General features: G+C 60.6%; 2 protein-coding genes across 7 annotated transcripts in view; one reads left to right on the top strand and one right to left on the bottom strand.

The window, feature by feature from the left end:
- LOC102403559 (NADPH--cytochrome P450 reductase) overlaps positions 1–13,175 on the top strand; it is a 53,269-nt gene extending 40,094 nt beyond the window's left edge. For all 5 annotated transcript variants that reach the window (XM_025275248.3, XM_025275247.3, XM_025275246.3 and 2 more), the window contains 14 exons: positions 711–759; positions 4,540–4,668; positions 6,150–6,299; positions 6,727–6,851; positions 7,249–7,338; positions 7,643–7,741; positions 8,711–8,827; positions 8,931–9,049; positions 10,846–11,027; positions 11,143–11,292; positions 11,589–11,859; positions 11,938–12,083; positions 12,160–12,245; positions 12,684–13,175. In XM_025275248.3, coding sequence (XP_025131033.3) covers positions 711–759; positions 4,540–4,668; positions 6,150–6,299; positions 6,727–6,851; positions 7,249–7,338; positions 7,643–7,741; positions 8,711–8,827; positions 8,931–9,049; positions 10,846–11,027; positions 11,143–11,292; positions 11,589–11,859; positions 11,938–12,083; positions 12,160–12,245; positions 12,684–12,828 — 1,858 coding nt within the window. In that variant the 3' untranslated portion in view covers positions 12,829–13,175. The remainder of the gene's footprint in view (positions 1–710; positions 760–4,539; positions 4,669–6,149; positions 6,300–6,726; positions 6,852–7,248; positions 7,339–7,642; positions 7,742–8,710; positions 8,828–8,930; positions 9,050–10,845; positions 11,028–11,142; positions 11,293–11,588; positions 11,860–11,937; positions 12,084–12,159; positions 12,246–12,683) is intronic.
- Positions 13,176–13,326: 151 nt separating this feature from the next.
- On the bottom strand, positions 13,327–18,879 carry TMEM120A (transmembrane protein 120A). 2 transcript variants are annotated; one of them, XM_006057122.4, is made up of 12 exons: positions 18,690–18,879; positions 16,918–17,036; positions 16,591–16,707; positions 15,123–15,182; positions 14,847–14,942; positions 14,675–14,764; positions 14,413–14,478; positions 14,250–14,311; positions 14,049–14,141; positions 13,892–13,956; positions 13,748–13,816; positions 13,327–13,595 (listed from the first exon to the last, which is right to left on the bottom strand). In XM_006057122.4, the coding sequence occupies exons 1-12, from the start codon at positions 18,768–18,770 to the stop codon at positions 13,557–13,559; spliced, it is 957 nt and encodes a 318-aa protein (XP_006057184.2). In that variant the 5' UTR covers positions 18,771–18,879; the 3' UTR covers positions 13,327–13,556. The 2 variants fall into 2 exon arrangements, with proteins under 2 accessions (XP_006057184.2, XP_006057183.2); XM_006057121.4 differs by having other exon boundaries at positions 13,327–13,670; positions 18,690–18,877.

Genomic DNA, 18,879 nt, shown 5'->3' with positions numbered 1-18,879 from the left:
GGAGCTTAGGCCTCGTGTTTTCGGAATAAGCAGGAGTCTGTGGGGAAAGGGTTAAAGGAAGGCGCTCTAGGCCAAGGCGGCAGTGGGTCCAAGGGCAGGGAGGAACTAGGAGATGCCCAGCTGGTCATTGTGGCCGATCATTTAGACAGTGGAGGAGGGTGGATTCTGAATCGAAGGGCCCTTTTTCTTTCTTTAGAATGGCTTCTCTGGTGTGGGTCTCTCCCAGGGTATGTCTTCAGCCATCCTGATGTCCAGACACAAGGCGGTGGAGTTGACAGGATCCTAGGGACCATCACGGAGGGGTGGCCTCGGGAGGGGGCTGGCAGGCAAGGCCAGGGCAGATCCTGAAGGGACTTGTGTACCTCTGGCCTGTGGATCATGGGAGCCACGGAAGGTTTTAGAGTGCAGCAGTAGCGTGGTCAGAATCTTATGTGGGAGGCTCCTGGTTGCCTTGAGAGGTGGAAATTGGAGGTGAGACAAAGCCATGGGGACCATGGGCTGGTAAGGGCCCAGGGAGTGAACTTGACCTTTCATTCTCATGCTCTCCTGTACCCAGCGGGTCAGCCCTGGTCCCGTGAGGCTTTAGATTTGGGTTTACCAGGTCCGGGAGCCTGGGTCCTCCCTCTTCCAGCCTGGCACTGGACTGGAGGCAGCTAATGGCGTGGGCACCACGGTGTCTCCCATGCCCATCAGACACTTTTATTTTTCAGGACCTCCTCTGTCAAAGACAGAAGCTTCGTGGAGAAGATGAAGAAGACGGTGAGTTCTCTCTCTGTCTGTGTTCGGCCCTGGTGGGCGGGTGGAGATGGCCAGCAGAAGGCCAGCTTCGCTTGACGGGAGGAGAGAGGGCAGGTGGGAACGGACTCCGCTCCCACGCGTGTACATTCCAGTCTAACCAGAGCCTTGAGGTTGCTCTGCCGTTGCTGGGACAGTTTACTCTGTTTGTTGAATGTTTACTTCTTGAACAAACCAAACTCTAGGAACAGACCCTCCCTCTGTCTCAGATGCCGCCCGGCTCCTTCCTCCCAGACCAGGCTGTGTCCACAAGCAGATGTCCACCTCACATGGCTGTGGTCCTAGCGCAGCTACAGTTCTCGCTCTTTGTTTTTGTTTATTTAAGTATCAAATTTTATGACACAGTACTTCATACATGTGGTTAAATCCAAAACACAAACTATTCAGGTGGAAAGCTCCTCTCCTGTCTCTGTCACCCATCACTGTTCTGAAAACTTCTTTCTGTGCGTGTAATGAAAACAAATAAACTTTTATTTTTAATTTTTAAACACAAAAAGTGGCATATTACATACACTGCTATAGACCTTTTTTTTCTCTCACTTAATGTCTTGGAGATTGCCTCACAGCAATTCAGAGCCCCCTCCCTCATCCTTTGTCATAATTGCATATTGATTCCACTCGTGGCCACAAGCACTGTAATTTCCTTCAACACTGCCTTGTTGACGGGCGTTTGGAATATTGCTTATCTTTAGCTCTTCCTTTGTGACTTCCCTTGTGCTTCCCTTGTGGCTCAGCTGGTAAAGAATCCACCCGCAATGCGGGAGACTTGGTTCAATCCCTGGGTTGGGAAGATCCCCTGGAGAAGGGAAAGGCTACCCTCTCCAGTATTTGGGCCTGGAGAATTCCATGGACGGTATAGTCCATGGGGTCACCAAGAGTCGGACACGACAGAATGACTTTCATTTAGCTCTTACAGAGAGAGCCACTGTGACCATGTAGATCAGTTTGCATATTTGCAAATACAGTACAGTCCCGGATGTGGAATTGTTGAATCAAAAGGTACACGTGTTTGTGATAGAAGCTGTCACATTGCACCCCACCCCACAGGGTTCACACCAGGGCAGTCACTAGCAGGTGTGAGAAAGTCTGTTCCCCCACAGCTTTGCCAACAGAGTCCACTACCAGAGTTTGGGGTGTTGCCCATTTTCTAGGTTAAAAAAAAGATTTATCTCTGTAGTTCTAATTTGCATTTTTTCTATGAATTAAAGCAAATTCTCATGTTATGGGATGGCTTTTCTTTTTTCTTTTTTAATTCTCTGTTCAGCTCCTTTGCCCACTTTTCTGTTGGGTTTGATCTTTCTCAAGAAATTCCTTAAAATTATTAGGGAAGTTAACGCCTTGTCTGTGATACGACTTAAAAATATTTTTCCCAGTTGATAGTTTGTGTGTCACTCAGCTTATTGTGTGTTTGTTTTAAAAATTCCATAGTCCTTTTTACTTTTCTTTCTATGACTACTGGACTTTGAGTCATCGTGTGAAAGGCTTCCCCACTCTAAAGAGATAAAACAGTTCTTCCATGTTTTCTCTTGTATCTTTATGATTTCTGTTTTCCATATTTAAAATTCAATCTGTTGGGAATTTATCCTGGTGTAAGATGTAAGGTTTGGGTCCAACATGTTTTTACTCAGCTGTCTAAATTCCATGTAATGAAGTCCATCTTTTCCCCGCTAGTTTGGTCATAAATTTAATTTTCATTGGTATTTGAGTCTATTTGTACATTTTCCTATTCTGATGCTTTGATCCAGCTGTCTGTATATAAACAATATCATACTGTTAATTATTATAACTTGTTTTAACATCTGTAGCACTAAGCACTTCCTCCCTCTCCCCATCACTCTTATTTTTCACTTTTCCTAGCTTTTACTTCATGTATATTCACTTATTTTGGATAACAGTTTTATTGGGATTTAATTCATATCCCATACAGTTCTCCAATTTAAAGCTTACACACCAGGGGTTTTTTAGTGTATTCTCAGTTGCGCAAACCATCACCACAGTCAATTTCAGAACATTTTCATCTTACCCAAAAGAAACACTGTACTATTAGCAGTCGCTCGGGTTTCCCCACCCTGAGCCCTAGGCGACGTTCATGCGCTGTCTCTGCAGAGCTGCCTGTGCTGGAGCTTTCACGTGATGGAGGCACTGCGTACCTGGCCCTCGGTGGCCTCTTCCACTGAGCAGTGTCTTCAGGGGTCGCCTGCGCTGCCGCAAGTGCCAGCACTTCTTTCCTTTCTGCTGCCAAATGTGTTCCAGCAATGGGTTCATACTTAACTTTTCTACAAGATTTTTAGGATCATGTTGATGAAAAAAAGAGCTGTTGCAGTTTTTATTAGGATCGCGTTATTTCTGTATCGTGGGTGGAGGCCCAGCATCCTGCTGTCGAATCTCTGTGAGAAGCAGAGGTCTTTCCGTTCGGCAGGGCCCTCCGTCACTCAGTTGTTGATGTTGCTGTTCAGTCGCTAAGTCATACCTGACTCGTCTGCGACCCCCTGGACTGTAGCCCAGCAAGCTGTCTGTCCATGGGATTTCCCAGGCAAGAATACTGGAGTGGGTAGAAATTCCCTTCTCCAGGGGATCCTCCCAATCCAGGGATCACAGCTGAGCCTCCTGCAGCTTCTGCATTGGCAGGCGGATTCTTTGCCACTGAGCCGCCTGGGAAGCCCCTTGTCACTCGGTGGCTTCTTACATGTTTCTTGTTTGGCTTATTTCTAGGTTCTTTATATATTTTGATGCTACCATAACTACCATAACTACTGTTTTATATCATGTTTACCTTCCTTTCCTTGATATCATAAGCATCATTTTAAAATACATTTTTAAATGATTTTGAAATGATTTGTAAGAAAATTCAGGAAATGAAAAAGGTATGAGAACACTTCACAGCAGTCGTAACCCCTGCATTTTATTTTTGTGACCTGCACCTGTCAGTCAGGGCTCGATGCCAGACCAGAGACCCCTCTAGGCAGTTTGGCCGCTGGAAGGCCTGCTGCTGAGGTCTGCAGAAAGGGACCGACCGGAAGGTGGCCTGTGCCTCGCTTCCACCTTCTGGACCTTGCAGAGCGCACCCATTGGCTGGGCCAGTTTGCTACATCCCTGCCTTTGGGGAGTCTGGGGGATGGGTTGGGGCTTTTCCAGAGCTGCTGCGGAGGGCGCTGTGGGAGGAGGGCGGAGTCAGAGCCTGTGGGCCAGTCTAGATGGGGTACCTCCCCCCGCTGTCTAGGTTTTTATAAAGCATGTGTGATTACTTTTGCAAACATCCAGGAAAACTCACCCATATTTTCCCACTTAGAGACTCTTGGTATATTTCATGCTGTTCTTTTTCCTTTCTGCATGAATGTGTATAAACTGTGCACACACATGTCGGGTGGATATGTAACAAAATTGGATTATGCTATACATAGTCTTTGGTCACTATAAGTTTATTTTTTCTTGTTTTTTACTGAACGTTATTTCTGCTATTTTCAAGTGTTATTTAAAGATCTGTCTACAGTGTGACTTTGAGCAGCTGCGTGTGTTGGATTACCTTGGTGGCTTCAGCTGGAGCCGGCTGGGTGGCCTCTGACCCCACCCGCCGCAGTGTCTGTGGTAGTGAGATGCTGGTCCAAGGTGACTTAGAAAGGACCTGAAGGAGGAAAGAAAGAGGGTGTCCTTAGGGACCTGCCTGCCCCTGTGGTCACCTTGAGTCTCCGGTGAAGCCTGTGGCTCTTGGCCCCTCACTGACCCCGTGTGTCTGGCCATCCCTAGGGCAGGAACATCATCGTGTTCTACGGCTCCCAGACGGGGACTGCTGAGGAGTTTGCCAACCGCCTGTCCAAGGACGCCCACCGCTATGGGATGCGGGGCATGGCAGCTGACCCCGAGGAGTATGACCTGGTGAGTGCCCGCCACGCCCCGGCCCCTTCCTCCCGCACAGTGCGGTCCAGGGTGTTAAGGCAGGCGTATCTGGATCGTGGAGACACGAAGGCAGAGTTAGGCAAAGGGACAGGCGGGATTGGGCACCTCTTGTCATTTGTCCCAGCAGCCAGGCGGCCTCCGGACATAAAGAACCCCTGGCGCAGGTGTGTGCCATGTGCGCTGCCTGCCCGGCTTTCCACAGTGCAGGCTCTATGAGCGCTGGGCAGGTGCCCACAGAAGGGACCCGGGCACCTCGTGCATTGGGTGTGGCTTAAAAGATGACAGGGTCTCAGCAGGTCAAGAGAGGAACTGTCTCTCGTGTTCCCTCAACCCCCCTCTCCTGGACTGCAGTGTCAGGGGAGCCGGACTCAGGAGCCGGGGGGGCGGGTTCTGGACTCTAACCCTGCTCCCCCGACTGCCTGGGGGACCTGGCCCAGCCCCTCACTGGGGGGCCTCGTCTACAGGGAAGGGATGAGGGTATTGGACCAGCCATCTCTACGAACCCTGCAGCTCAGCTTTGCATGGAGGCTGTAAACTCATGTGTCTGGGCTTGGGGAGGGCCCAGGAGAGCCCGGGGATTGAGGGGAAAGCCCCCATTTGGGGCTATAGGATCCCCCCTCCCCCATCTCCTCCTTCAGCTGTCCTCGGCACGTGGCTCCTTTGGACCCACACAGCGCTGTCTGCAGGACTCAGTCCCCACCTCCTGGCCCCAGCCACACCCAGCCTGCCTCTGAGGCCGTGGGGGCCATCTCACCCTGCTCACGCTCCTCCCAGCACTGGCTCCTTCCCCGGTCATAGCTCTCCAGACTGCAGGAAACATCCAGCAGTCTGCTCACTGGGATGGCCAGGCCGGCGGCCCCAGGGGACACGGTGGGCAGAGAAGAGGGAGTGGTCCTTAGGCCCCAGGAGAGGCGGGGCTGACAAAGCAGCTAGTCCTGGGAAGACACCCCAGGGAGCGCCTTCCTGCTTCTCCCCGCAGGGTCATTGCCAGTCATCACGTGGGCTCCAACGTGATGAATGAACTTCTCCTGAGAAGCCCTGTCTTCTGAGTGCCAGCTGCTTCCCACCTGTGCCCCTCCTTCACCCTAACCAAACCAGCCCCCGTCTACTCCACACACACGCCCCCTTCGGTCTTGGGGATGGCACCACTATCCCTCTGTCTTAGGACCTGGGTTTCGAGTTGACAGACAGTTGGTTAGGAATCACATGAACTCAGGCCCCCCGGGACTCCATAGGGTGCTGAGGTGCCCCAGAGGTGGCAACGTGTTCCACTTGCCCACTCTTGGCCCGGAACCCAGCTGCTGCTATCCACACCCAGGCCCTCACCGTGCTCTTCTGGGCCTGCTGTCTCTTCGCTCTTGAGATGCACTCCGTCCACCTGAGCCCAGGACTCACCCGTCTGCACTTGGGAGCCAGCTTAGTCATGGTCACTTGGCCTGGCCCTGCCTTTGTCCCCCCAGGCCGACCTGAGCAGCCTACCAGAGATTGAGAAAGCCCTGGCCGTATTCTGCATGGCCACCTACGGCGAGGGAGACCCCACCGACAATGCCCAGGACTTCTACGACTGGCTCCAGGAGACGGACGTGGACCTCTCTGGGGTCAAGTACGCGGTGAGTCACCCGTGTGGGCTCGTGCGACCTCCAGAAGCTCGTGTCCAAGAGGACACCTCCAGTTCTCACCTCGATCTGCAGAGCCCGGACCTGGCAGGGAGCTTGTAGGCGGGAATCCCGGGAAGGGCTCACACGGTGACCCTCTTCCGCCCAGCCCGGCACTAAGAGCCCCCTTCCCGTGTCCCAGCCCCACCGTGCCCAAGGGCATTAGCTTCTAGAGACAAAAGGCAAGAAAGGAGGAGTGGGCTGACCAGGATTCGGCCGGGCAAGGGATCGGGTGGGGTGAACACCCTGCAGCTGGCAGGGTCCAGGCCAAGGTGGTCATGGGGGAGCCTGAGCTGTGGGTCCATGAAACAAATCCGCTCCGGGGCCTCCCCGTACGAGGTGTCTGGCCGGACCCGCTGACCCTGGCCCCTCATCCACACAGGTGTTTGCCCTTGGGAACAAGACATACGAGCATTTCAACGCCATGGGCAAGTACGTGGACAAGCGGCTGGAACAGCTCGGGGCCCAGCGAATCTTTGATCTGGGGCTGGGCGACGATGACGGGAAGTGAGTGCCCCCCACCCCGAACCCTACCCTCAACCCCCACCCAGGCTGTCAAGTGTCAGGAGCCCCAGATTCAGGCTGGTCGGGGCCCAGGAGGGCAGGGCAGAGCCTTAGTGTCTGCGCATCCCTGTGACCTGCCTCACCATGGGGAGGGAAGGCCAGCCCCCAGCACCAGGCCCGCCTTCTTTGCTTGTCCACACCCTCCCAGCTCACCCAGCTCAGACAGGGCTGCCCGTGGTTGCTGCAGAACCTCTGGACGCTTCCTGCTGCCCTGGGTTACATCACTGGGCGGGCTGGTGTGAAATGAACCCTCGAGCTTGGAGGGTAGCCAGGGGACAGAGGGTCTAAGCCTGGCCTGGCAGCCCCATCTGGCCCCGGGTTCACCCCCTCTGGTCCACAGCCTGGAGGAGGACTTCATCACGTGGCGAGAGCAGTTCTGGCCGGCCGTGTGCGAGCACTTCGGGGTGGAAGCCACCGGAGAGGAGTCCAGGTGAGTGCGTGCAGCTGGGGCTGTGGGTGGGGAACCGGCCCAATGGGCGCAGTGGGGCTGGGGGAGGCTCAGTCAGGGTATGGAAGGGGCCCCACAGGCAAGAGTCAGGGTGGGCTTCCCGGCCTCCTCGGGCCTACTGGCCCGGCTGCCCCACCTCTCCTGCCTGCCCCACACTCACACGTCTCCTTCCTCGTGGGTCACGCCTGGCCCCGCATCCCTCAGGCATGCCCCATGGTCTCACAGCCTCACTCCCTCCTGGGGACCCTTCCAGCCCTCAGCTTCACCCTGGGTCTCCCCCTTCCAGCATTCGCCAGTACGAACTCATGGTTCACACAGACATGGACATGGCCAAGGTGTACACGGGCGAGATGGGCCGCCTGAAGAGCTATGAGAACCAGAAACCGTGAGTCGAGAGCGTGGCTGGGGCCCAGACGGCTGGCCATCTTGTATGTCTCCATAAGGCCTTTCCTGCTGGGCCCCGTCCCATGGACTTCCTCATTCCCTCCATTGGGAAGGGGCCTGGCCAGGGCCACACACATGTCCATATCCGCCCCAGAGGAGGGCACAAGGCCCGGAGCAGAGAGATGGGAGGCTGCTCTGAGCCCAGGGCCCTGGGGACCCCTCCCCTCTTGGTGGTCCTTTGGTCCAGAGCGTGGCCTCGGGGAGACTGGCACCTGCTCAGTTTGTACTTCATTTGCCTGTTAAATATCCGGGGGGGTGGTGACCATCACTTTCTGGACCAGGACGTAGCAAGTTAGCTCTGACTCTAGGCTGAACCTTGGCCAAAGGGCTCATTTCCTTCAAATCTGCCTCCATATTTGGACTTTTTTGTCCTAAGTGCTCCTCTCTGGGGCCCCTTACTTGCACCTGGGCCCCACCCAGACACCTTGAGCCGCTCAGGAAGGTCCTCCTTGACCCTCCAGCAGCCCCACTCTAGACAGCCACTGCGGTTGCGGCCGACAGCCCATTTCAGTGACTTCCCGGTGGGAAAGCCTGTCTTGTGCAGCCCTGGGCAGTCGCTCAGGACCCAGGCCCTTCCTCCGTCTTACGGAACCACCTTCTTGGGCCAGGCCCTCCTGTGCTCTGCCCACCAGTGGGTACCAGGTGCGGAGGGTCCCCCAGGTTTCAGACCAGCCTCAGTTTCTGTGTCTGCAGACGGGGACGCTGATAACCCAGCTCTGCCCCCTTGCGGGTGCCGGGAACACCACTTTGGTGGGGACTGGGAAAGCCCTTTACCTCATTGGAGAGGTTTTCTCATGACCCAGGAGGCTGGCTTTGAGGCTCCCCGCGTGCTGTGTGGTCGGGAGGGTCCGTGTGGGTGTGGAGATCCAGACCAGAGGCCTGGCCAGTCATTGCACTGCTCACCCCCCAGCCCCTTCGACGCCAAGAACCCGTTCCTGGCTGTAGTCACCACCAACCGGAAGCTGAACCAGGGAACCGAGCGACACCTCATGCACCTGGAATTAGACATCTCAGACTCCAAAATCAGGTACCAGCTGCCGCCACGCCCCTCCCCAAAGCTTTCACCCAGGCCTCCTGTTCCCGCACAGAGCTGCCCTCCACCCTCCCCCTGAGCCTCGCATCACCCCCAGGTATGAGTCTGGGGACCATGTGGCTGTTTATCCGGCTAATGACTCTGCCCTGGTGAACCAGCTTGGCGAGATCCTGGGTGCTGACCTGGACGTCATCATGTCCCTGAACAACCTTGATGGTGAGTCCTGGGTCCCAGGCCTCCCCCCTACCTGGGCCTGAGGGCGCTGGTGGGAATGGGCCCCCTGACAAGGCCCAGAGGTTGAGTTTCTGCTTAGACCTAAAGCCTGGTATCCTGGAAGCCCTCATACCCAAGACCCGAGGGGCAAGTTGCAGAGCAAACCAGGAGGCAAGGGGAGAAGGCAGCTGTAGGGTCTGGCAGGCTCCCTTATGGGGCTCCTCATCCCCTCGCTGCCATACCCCCTGGAGGGAATGGGGCCTGAAGACAGAGCCAGGCCCAGCTGTCCATGCAGCCCCATGTCCCGTGGGGAAGAGCACCACAGTCGGCCACCGCAGGCCCCTCCAGCTCCAGGGTCTCCTCACCTGTGCACAGGGGTCCGAGGCAGCAATCCTGACAGCCTCTAGGTGCACTGAGGGTGCTCACCCTGCACCCCCGGCCCGAGCCTCTGACTGTGACCCCCCAGCGCCCCGCACCACCCACCAACCTGGGGCCCCCCTCGGCCTGGCCCTGTCCCACTCGCCCACCTGTGTCCTTGGTGACCCGAGCCTGGGCTGCTCCTCCTCACCTCTCAAGGCTCCAGAGTCGGCCTTGAGAGGACAGGAAAGGGGGCTGGTCTGCAGCGGAATTCCTCTTGCTGGCAGGGGACCTGCTGGCCCGTGGGCCATGGACTGGTCTTCTTCCTCTCACTGGTGGGGGCGGGGGAGGCCTTGTGCTGTCTGAAGCAGCACCTTTCTGGCGGTGGGGGTGTTGTCGGGGCTCACCCTCTCCCAGGAGTGCCTGAGCCTCCATGGTGGGGGCCCTTCTCTGCCAGGGGCTGCTCTGAGAGGGGGCTGCAGAGGCTCAGAACGCGAGGCAGAAGTGGGACTTCAGAGGGCGCGCCCACACCTGCCCCGTGGTGTGAGGCCTGAGCCCCCGTTCCTGAGCCCACACAAGAGGGTGCCTGGGTGCGGGGAACACCTGCTGCTTGATGTGGGTGCTGGGTACACAATGGCGTTCAGTTCGCGAAAATCCATCAAGCTCTGCTCATGTGACTTGTACACCGTATGTAGGTCGTGCTTCAGTAAGGAGTTCAACCCTTCCCCCAAAGCTAGGCCCTCAGCCCTCAAGGCTGAGCCGTCCTGGGCCAGGCCCTCTCCTCTCTGGGTGGCTTGGCAGCCTTGTGCTTCTCTGGGGCTCGCTGGTGCACAGGAGTCAACGCCCCTGCGGTTGTGCCTCTAGGAGGTGGAGTCACCCCTGGGTCCAGCCCTGCTCCGGCCTGGCCGTGGGGAGGCGTCAGTAAAGCCGGCCTGTTGACTGTGGCAGTGAAAGCCCCTCGGCAAGGGCTGGCGGAGCGCCTGAGTGTACAAGATGCCACCCCAGAAGTTTGGCATGTGGGTGTGGCGTGCACCAGCTTCTGCTTGTGTCCAAGAATAAAACCTGAGCTGGAGGGGGCCTGTCATCACAGCCGAAGGCCCGGTATTGGCATCTCACCGTCAAAGCCTGGAGCCCCCACGGTGGATCAGGTCCAGCCCGCAGGCAGGCAGGCCCCACCGGGGGGCTCCCCCTTGGCCGCCCTCTCTGAGCAGTGACCGTCCTGGATGGGGACAGTGACAGGCCGCCCCCAGCAGCGTCCTGCCTCTGATGAGACTGGCTGTCCAGCAGCCAGGCGCCTCAGGCCTTGCCCCAAACCCAAGGAAGACCCCAAGAGAGCTGGCCTTGGTTCCCGCCCACTGAGCCTTGGCCCACCCCTTCCCTGTAGCACCCCACCAGCCCTGGGGTGGCCCCTCACCCCGAACCCTGCTGCGCTCTCCTTGCAGAGGAGTCCAACAAGAAGCACCCCTTCCCCTGCCCCACCTCCTACCGCACGGCCCTCACCTACTACCTGGACATCACCAACCCGCCACGCACCAACGTGCTCTACGAGCTGGCACAGTACGCCTCGGAGCCCGCCGAGCACGAGCAGCTGCGCAAGATGGCCTCCTCGTCGGGCGAGGGCAAGGTGGGCCTGCCCCCGGCGCCCAAGCACCCAGAGTGCCAGCCCCCCGGCCCGGCCATCCCCCAAGCTGCCCGGGCCCCTGGGCCGCTCGCCGTCTTACCCACGTTTGTGTCCCCAGGAGCTATACCTGAGGTGGGTGCTGGAGGCTCGGCGGCACATCCTGGCCATCCTGCAGGACTACCCGTCCCTGCGGCCCCCCATCGACCACCTGTGCGAGCTGCTGCCTCGTCTCCAGGCCCGCTACTACTCCATCGCCTCGTCCTCCAAGGTGGGGGCTCCGGGCCCACCCCCGTAGAGTAGACAATGTTGGCTCCTCAGAGAGCCCCAGGTCTCTGGGCCACAGCCCCAGCCCTGCCCCACGTCCACGGGCACTTTGCTCAAGACTGCTGGGCTGTGTATCCAGAAGGCTGGACCGTAAGATCGCACCCTGCCCTCCAGCCCTGGTGCCAAGAGCCAGTCAGGCTGGCCGCCAGGAAGGGGCCCTGAGCAGGGACCCCGTGACGGGGTGGGTGGCAGGAGGGAAGGACCCCGGGCACCGCCACGCTCACCCCTGCACACCCCCAGGTCCACCCCAACTCCGTGCACATCTGTGCCGTGGCCGTGGAGTACGAAACCAAGACGGGCCGCATCAACAAGGGCGTGGCCACCAGCTGGTTGCGGGCCAAGGAGCCAGCCGGGGAGAACGGCGGCCGGGCCCTGGTGCCCATGTACGTGCGCAAGTCCCAGTTCCGCTTGCCCTTCAAGGCCACCACACCCGTCATCATGGTGGGCCCCGGCACCGGGGTTGCCCCCTTCATAGGCTTCATCCAGGAGCGGGCGTGGCTGAGGCAGCAGGGTGAGTGTGTGGCCCGGGCGGGCTCCGGGCAGGGGGCCGGGCCTGGGTCCCTCGCTCACCCGGCCACCCTCGCCCCAGGCAAGGAGGTGGGCGAGACGCTGCTCTACTACGGGTGCCGGCGCTCTGACGAGGACTACCTGTACCGCGAGGAGCTGGCCGGCTTCCACAAGGACGGCGCCCTCACCCAGCTCAACGTGGCCTTCTCTCGGGAGCAGCCCCAGAAGGTGAGGCCGGGGGCAGGCCTGGGGTGGGGGGGTGCAGGGGGCGACCGGCCTCCCTCACAGGCACCCCCACCCCCAGGTCTACGTGCAGCACTTACTCAAGAAGGACAAGGAGCACCTGTGGAAACTCATCCACGAGGGGGGCGCCCACATCTACGTGTGTGGGTGAGTGGGGGGGTGAGGGGGGCAGGAGGGGTGAGTGGGGTAGAGGGAGTGAGTGGGGCAGATCGGGGGGGGGGAGTGGGGTGGATGGGGGGTGAGGGGAGCAGAGGAGGAGGTGGGGGAGCAGGAGGGGTGAGTGGGGCAGAGGAGGGGGTGAGTGGGGGGGATGAGGGGGGCAGGGGGTGAGGGGGCAGAGAAGGGGGTGAGGGGGGCAGGAGGGGGTGGGGGGCAGAGACGGGGGGTGAGGGAGGCAGGGGGGTGAGGAGGGCAGAGGAGGGGTGAGGGGGGCAGAGATGGGGAGTGAGGGGGGAGTGGGGGGTGTGAGTGGGGCGGGGCGTGGGTGGAGCAGACGAGGGGTGGTGCATGCAGCAGAGGCCGGGGTGGGGGGCTGGCCTGCCTGTGGAGGGCCCTCCCCCAGTGCCGCCTCCCTTCTGCGTGCAGGGACGCTCGGAACATGGCGAGGGATGTGCAGAACACCTTCTACGACATCGTGGCCGAGCAGGGGGCCATGGAGCACGCCCAGGCTGTGGACTACGTCAAGAAACTGATGACCAAGGGCCGCTACTCCCTGGACGTGTGGAGCTAGGCCGCCCCCCTGCTCCGCCGCTCACGCCCTACAGACTTTTCTCCCCATCATGTAATCTCGCACCTCACTCCCTTCTGCTGGGTCTCCTGGGTGGCTCTGCTGGGTGCGGCCCCAGAGGCAGGCCCAGGACAGAGGCTGCTCCCAGCCCAAGCCGTGCCCTCCAGTCAGCCCAGGGGGTGCGGCCGAGGGTCACAGGCCGAGGTGTGTGAGCGCCTCGGGACCCTCAGCGGCTGAACACAGGGGTCCGCCTCTCAGCGGATGAGGCCTGGCCCCTCCCTGTGATTTTCGATGAGTGTAAATAATTTTAAATAATCTCTGGCCCTTGGAATAAAGTTCTGTTTTCTGTATTTGCCTGGCAGTGCTTGCACAGATCTGAGGCCTCCACCTGGGTCTCCTTAGCTCAGACCCCAGAGACACCTCGGGGGCCCCCAGGTCCCGAGCGATGGCGGCACAGGCCCTCCAAGCCCGTCTCACCCACAGGAGCACACACACAGAGGCTCTCGGAGCTGTCTTCCTTTATTCAGGCCACTGGCGCCCAGCTCCCAGGGGGCAGGGACACAGGCCCAGGTCCTCCTCTCCAGCAACGCCTTCAGGGCCCACAGAGCCCACAAAACCCAGGGGAGGGCAGATGAGACCTTCCCAGACACGGGGAGCCCCCACCCCCTCCACACAGAGGTTCAGAAGCCCCTTTCGGGCCAGGGGTGCCGTTGGACAGGGAGGGCCCAGCCTCATTCTTTCTTGCTCCCGTGCAGCTGGTTGTGGAATTTCTGGTGCACGACCCGCAGGGTGGTGAAGAAATTGCCAAGGAAGAGGAGGAGGAAGGGGAAGCCGCACATGAGCACCTGGGAGAGCAACTGGGGTCAGGACGGGAGCCGGGCCGGCCCTTCCCGCGTCCTCCCCATGCGGGGACCCGGCTCACCTGCCACTCCTTGCACTCGGGGTCCCGGGCCAGGTTGAACAACGTCAGCGCGTTAAAAAGCTGCCAGAACTGGGAGGGAGGGGGCTCTTACACACAGTCCCTGCTCGAGACAGCCAGGTAGACGGGGGCTCGGGTACAACTTACGTGTCCGAAGAAGAGGAAGGGCAGCAGGAAGGTGAGGCCTCGCCACATCCAGGACTGGAAGCCCTCTGCAGGGGCACAGTGGGGCAGAGAGGACCCGTCACTCAGAGCCCGGGCCAGAGGCAAGGACGGCAGGGCAGGGCAGCCTCGTCCGACTCACCCACAGTGAGGTCCATGGTGTGCCGCTCGCCCAGGGCGCGCAGGCGGTACAGACAGCCGCTCTGGTAGTAATACTGGAGGAACTGCACGAAACCTGGCGAGGAGGGGCGGGGGCATCAGGACTGGGCCAGAGCCCCAAGCCCGAGCCCGCCCTTCCCAGGGGGCGAGTCCTAAGCAGAGCTGGGACCTCGGAGACACTCACTCTGGTACATGGAGAAGGACAGAAACTGGTTCCGGAACTTCTGGTACATGAGGCCGTCGGGCCTGAGAGCAGAGAGCAGAGGGCAGGGTGGGGACTCAGGGACACCCCCCTTCTCCCTGCCCCTCGCTCCCCCGAGGCCCTGGGACCGAGCCGACCCACTCACCATGTCAGCATGACTCCCGACAGGAACGTGGACACGTAGTGATGGAAGACCCACCAGCCTTTGATCCTGTGTCAGGGAGCCGCCGTCACCCCTGCCCCCTCAGCCCCAGGATCAGGGCTCGGGGGGCAGGAAGCGGGGCTGCAGTGGGAAGGAGCCAGTACCCCCTGCTTCTCAGCCATGGCTCCCCCACTGCCCCCCACTTTGCAGGGCAGCTCCAGGGGCGTCCCCCCCACCCTGGGGGCTGGGCCCCGCCCTCGCCCACCGGGAGCCGTTGTTGATGAGGATGCTCTCGCGGATGGTCAGGGTGCAGTAATACCAGACCAGCAGGAAGTTGAAGGCAGCGTCTGTCACCCTGTGGGCAGGGGTGCAGAGGGTGGGTGCTGGCGCCTGGAGAGGGTCCGGGAGGCCAGCACCCCCCTCCACAGGACACCCACCTGGAGTTGAGGAGGAAGCGGCAGGTGAAGGAGATGAGAATGAGGATGATGGTGAGGTAGAGCTTGAACTTCTCGTACTCGTCTTTGTAGGCAAACCTGGGGGGACACACTCGTGGGACAGGCTGGGGTGCTGGCGGGGCCCAGCCAGGCCTCCCGACGGGCTGCCTGGGGTGCCATCAGGCAGCGGCCCCCGAGCCCCAGGCTCAGCCAGGGAGGCTGGGGCAGGCTGGAAGGGGCCCCGGGGTGGGAGGTTGCAGGGGGGCGACCACAAATTACTTAGCCTGCTTGCTCAGGAGTGTCACGTTGACGTTGCCCAGAACCAGGCTCAGATACAACCTGGGGAAGGACAGTAGCCTTCAGCCCCAAGCCCACTGCAGCCACCCACACCCGCGGCCCCACCGCAACCTCCTGCCAACCCCGAAGAGTGCCATCACCCACTCCATCCAAGCTCCTCTCGTCTGAGAGTCACAGCCGTGTACCAAGCAGCAGCACCATCGTATGGGCTCCTGTTCACACGCAAGCCCGAGGCCCGGGCTCACGGTGGTTCAGGGACCAGCCTGAGGCCGTGGAGAGGTTACAGGGCACAGCAGGGGCTGGGACTGGAGGCCAGGCTGCCTCTCTGCCTCGCTGCCAGCTCCTCCCTCTCCCATTCCCAGCGGCGCCCCGGCCAACCCTCCCCCAAACCCTCCACCCTGTCACCTTCAGGCAGGTGACATCATCTCTGCTGCCTCCCCACCCTCCTCTCTGGATGCCCCTCCTCCCAGACCACCGCTTCCCACCGCCCCAGGTTCCCTCCAGTGCACACTGCACCCCTCCTGGGTCTCACCCTCTGCAGGCCCCACCTCTGAGCAGGTAGAGATGCTCAAGCCCTTCCTGTGTACAAACTCACACACCCAAACAGAAGGACCCCTCAACCCTCACGATGAGCTCTAGTTACTGGTTTCCAGGCACTGGTTTCTCCTTCCACTCACCTCCAAGCTTCGCAAGCGTGGCCTGAACCTGGCTGTCTCCTCGGCTCTCTGTCATCCCCAATATCACCTTTCCAGCCCCACCCTCCTGGAAGCGGTTCTCTCCAAGGTCACCCGGACTTCCAGGAAACATTCCCCTTCAGTGTTACCTCTGGCCGGCCCCCACCATGCCCCCGGCGGGTCCATCTGATCTCAAGCTGCGGGCCACTCCCTCCCCTGCCTTCTGGGACAGCCTTTCTCCCCGCGGTCTCTCTGCTGGACTGTTTTCCCCGAGCCCCGGTTCTGCCGTGTCCTCTGCTGTGACGGCGGCTGATGTAAGTGCATAACTGAGCTGTTGCTCTCTCCTGCCCACTGGGCCAGAGGGGAGCGCCGCAGGCTGGCTCCTGAGCTGGTCTCTCTGCAACCTTTCACCTCCTACCCTGTGCTCTGGACATGACACCTGCTGTTTGCACCTCTCCAGGTCTGGCCGGCTCCCTCCTCTATCCTTCATGACGCAGCCCAGGGGTCACCCACCCCAAGAGGCGTTCTGCGGCCTCCCAGGCGGTGAGGCGCCCCTGTCTGTGCTCTCCCCGACTCCTCCCAGGCGGTGAGGCGCCCCTGTCTGTGCTCTCCCCGACTCTCTGTGTCCCGCACAAAGCGCCCAGCATCCCAGTGACCTGTCACTCTCACTGAGGCTGTCCCTGAGGGACGACCGGGTCTGACGGCCCCCTTGGGTCCAGGAAACCAAGCAGAGGGAGACGGGGCTGTGAGCCGAGCTTGGGGGAGGGGTGGCTCACCCATTCTTCTTGGGCAAGTAGGCCTCCATATCGAAAAAGAGGCCCTGTCGCTCCTTGATCTGGTTTTCCAACTCCTGCGCGGCTTCCTCGGCCTCTGACGGGAGGGAGGGTTTGGATCTGCAGGTGGGGCCGCAGAAGCCAGTCAGAACACCCGACCCCTGGGGGGCAGGGGAGCAGACGCAGCCCAGAGAGGGGAGAAGCCGTGCCCAGGGGCACCTCGGAGTCAGCGCCAGCTCCCTACCCCATCAGGCCCAACACCCACCCCCGGTCCACAGCCAGGGGTATGAGAAGGGAGGGCGGGGAGCATGTAGGGGGACAGGTCCTAACTTCCTCAGGATAAGGGCCAGCTCCTGGAGCCTCTTCTTCTGCCGAGTGATGGAGCTAGTACAGCTGTTCTGCAGCTTGGTCAGCTCCTCCAGCTTCAGGCGGTACAGCCGGTGGGTCTCCTGGGGACCAGGGAGGGGGAAGGCTCAGGCTGGCTAGGGGACCCCCGAGCCAGAGCCTGCTGGGAAGGGGGTGGGGCACGGATTCGCCCAGGGCTTCCCCGGGAGGGTCTCAGCAGGAAAGGAGGCAGCCAGCTGAGCCAGCCTCAGGAATGCCCCGAGGGTCCTCTCTCTCCAAGGCAGGCAAGGAGACGGGGCTCTTCCGGCAAACCCAGGAGCCCCCCAGCACCTAGCCCCCAGAAACAGACACGTTCTCGGAAGGTTTTCTTAGTCTCAGCCCATCTACTAGTTGCTCGCACCCCTCTCTGCCCATCCTGAGTCTGCATTCTAAGCCCACACGGGTCCACAGTCTGGACCAAGCAGGCAGCCTAAAGCCATCCATGGCCTTCTCAGAGCCTCCCGTCCAGACGGCCTGCAAGGGAGAGGGAAGCTGAGGTTGTCCACGATGGCTGCTGCTCTGGGACTCCCAGCATCTTCCTCCCGGGTTAAAGGTCACCAGGCTTCAGCCCTTGGGCCTCTTGCTGTTAGACCATTCCTCTACCCTTCCCCCCAGCACCTTTGGCCCAGGGCTTCCCAGAGCACTTTGCCCCCTGGGGTGAGTCTCGAGAAGGAGCAGCCTGGAGATGGGGGGCAAGGGGCAGTGTGAGGAAGGTCAGGCAGGGGCTGAGGCCAGGACGGTGGTGCCCAGGCTCGGGAGCCTGGGTCTGCCCTGCTCAGGGCCCTGGGGAGACGCACGAATGATAGCGGCTTGGCCAGGACAGGCCAGGGGGCAGTCAGGCTTAATATGGACAGGAAAAGGCTGGCACCAGTCCAAAAGAGGCACAGGCCTGATCAAGTGCCCAGCTGGCCTGGGCTCTACCCTGGCTAGGGTTTGTTTCTCACGCTCAAGGAGGGGCCACCTCGGCCTACCCCCAGCCACCACACTCCCCTGTCCGCCTGTCCACAGAACAGCACAGCGGCCCATAGCAGCCAGATCCAGACACCCCCGCTATGCCAGGCTTCCACTGGTCTCAGAGAGACTCCCACCCCTGTCAGGCCCATGAGTCTCTTGGCAGGGCCCCGCCCACCCACTTTCCCCTCACTCTCTGCAGCAGCCACGTGGTCCTGTGTGGTTGGAAGCTGTCCTGCACCCAGGACCGGCCTCGCCCCCATCAAGGGACTTCACCTAAATCCCACTTCTCCGGACCGAGGCCACGCGGCCTCCCGTCCTGCTCCCCAGCCACATTCAGCCCAGACCGCCCGGCCCGAGGGACGGGAAGGCCGGCCCGGCCAGCGCCCACGGCGCGTTTGCTCAGCGATTGACCCAAGACTGGCCCTGGTTAGCTCGGACTCTCCTGGGAGGGGACTAGGTCGGAGTCGGGGCCTCTTTCCGAGATCTTCACGAGAGACCGGAGGTCTGCCCTGGTCAGTAGGGTCACTCCGGTGTCGCGGCGGCTGCGCGGGCCAAAGATACCACCGCCGGACATTGATCTGAGGCCGAAAGGAGGGTCCAACCGGGGACACCGGGACCCAGGGCCTCGCCGCCGTCAGGAGCAACACCAGGGTCCCCCACCCTGACCCCGAGCTTTCCGCAGCCTGACCCGGGACTACCCGACCCTTGACTCCGAGCCAGACAGACATGGCTCGGAACCAATGGGAGCCCGCCTTGGCGCTCACCTGGATGCCGTGGAAGTCCTGCTGCAGTTCCTCCCAGTCCCGCAGGCAGTCGCCCAGCGGGCCCGGAGGCGGGGGATGCATTGCGGCCGGGCCGCGGGCCGGAGGAGCCAAGAGTCGAGGACAGCACCGCAACCCCGGCCGGCCCGAGGCACCTCCGCCTCCGCCGCCTCCGCCCCCGCCCGCTTCCGGG

The sequence above is a fragment of the Bubalus bubalis genome, chromosome 24, assembly GCF_019923935.1.
Source record: "Bubalus bubalis isolate 160015118507 breed Murrah chromosome 24, NDDB_SH_1, whole genome shotgun sequence".
Taxonomy (NCBI): Eukaryota; Metazoa; Chordata; class Mammalia; order Artiodactyla; family Bovidae; genus Bubalus; species Bubalus bubalis.
Note: the sequence above shows the minus strand (reverse complement) of the source record. Positions and strands in the feature narration are given on the sequence as shown.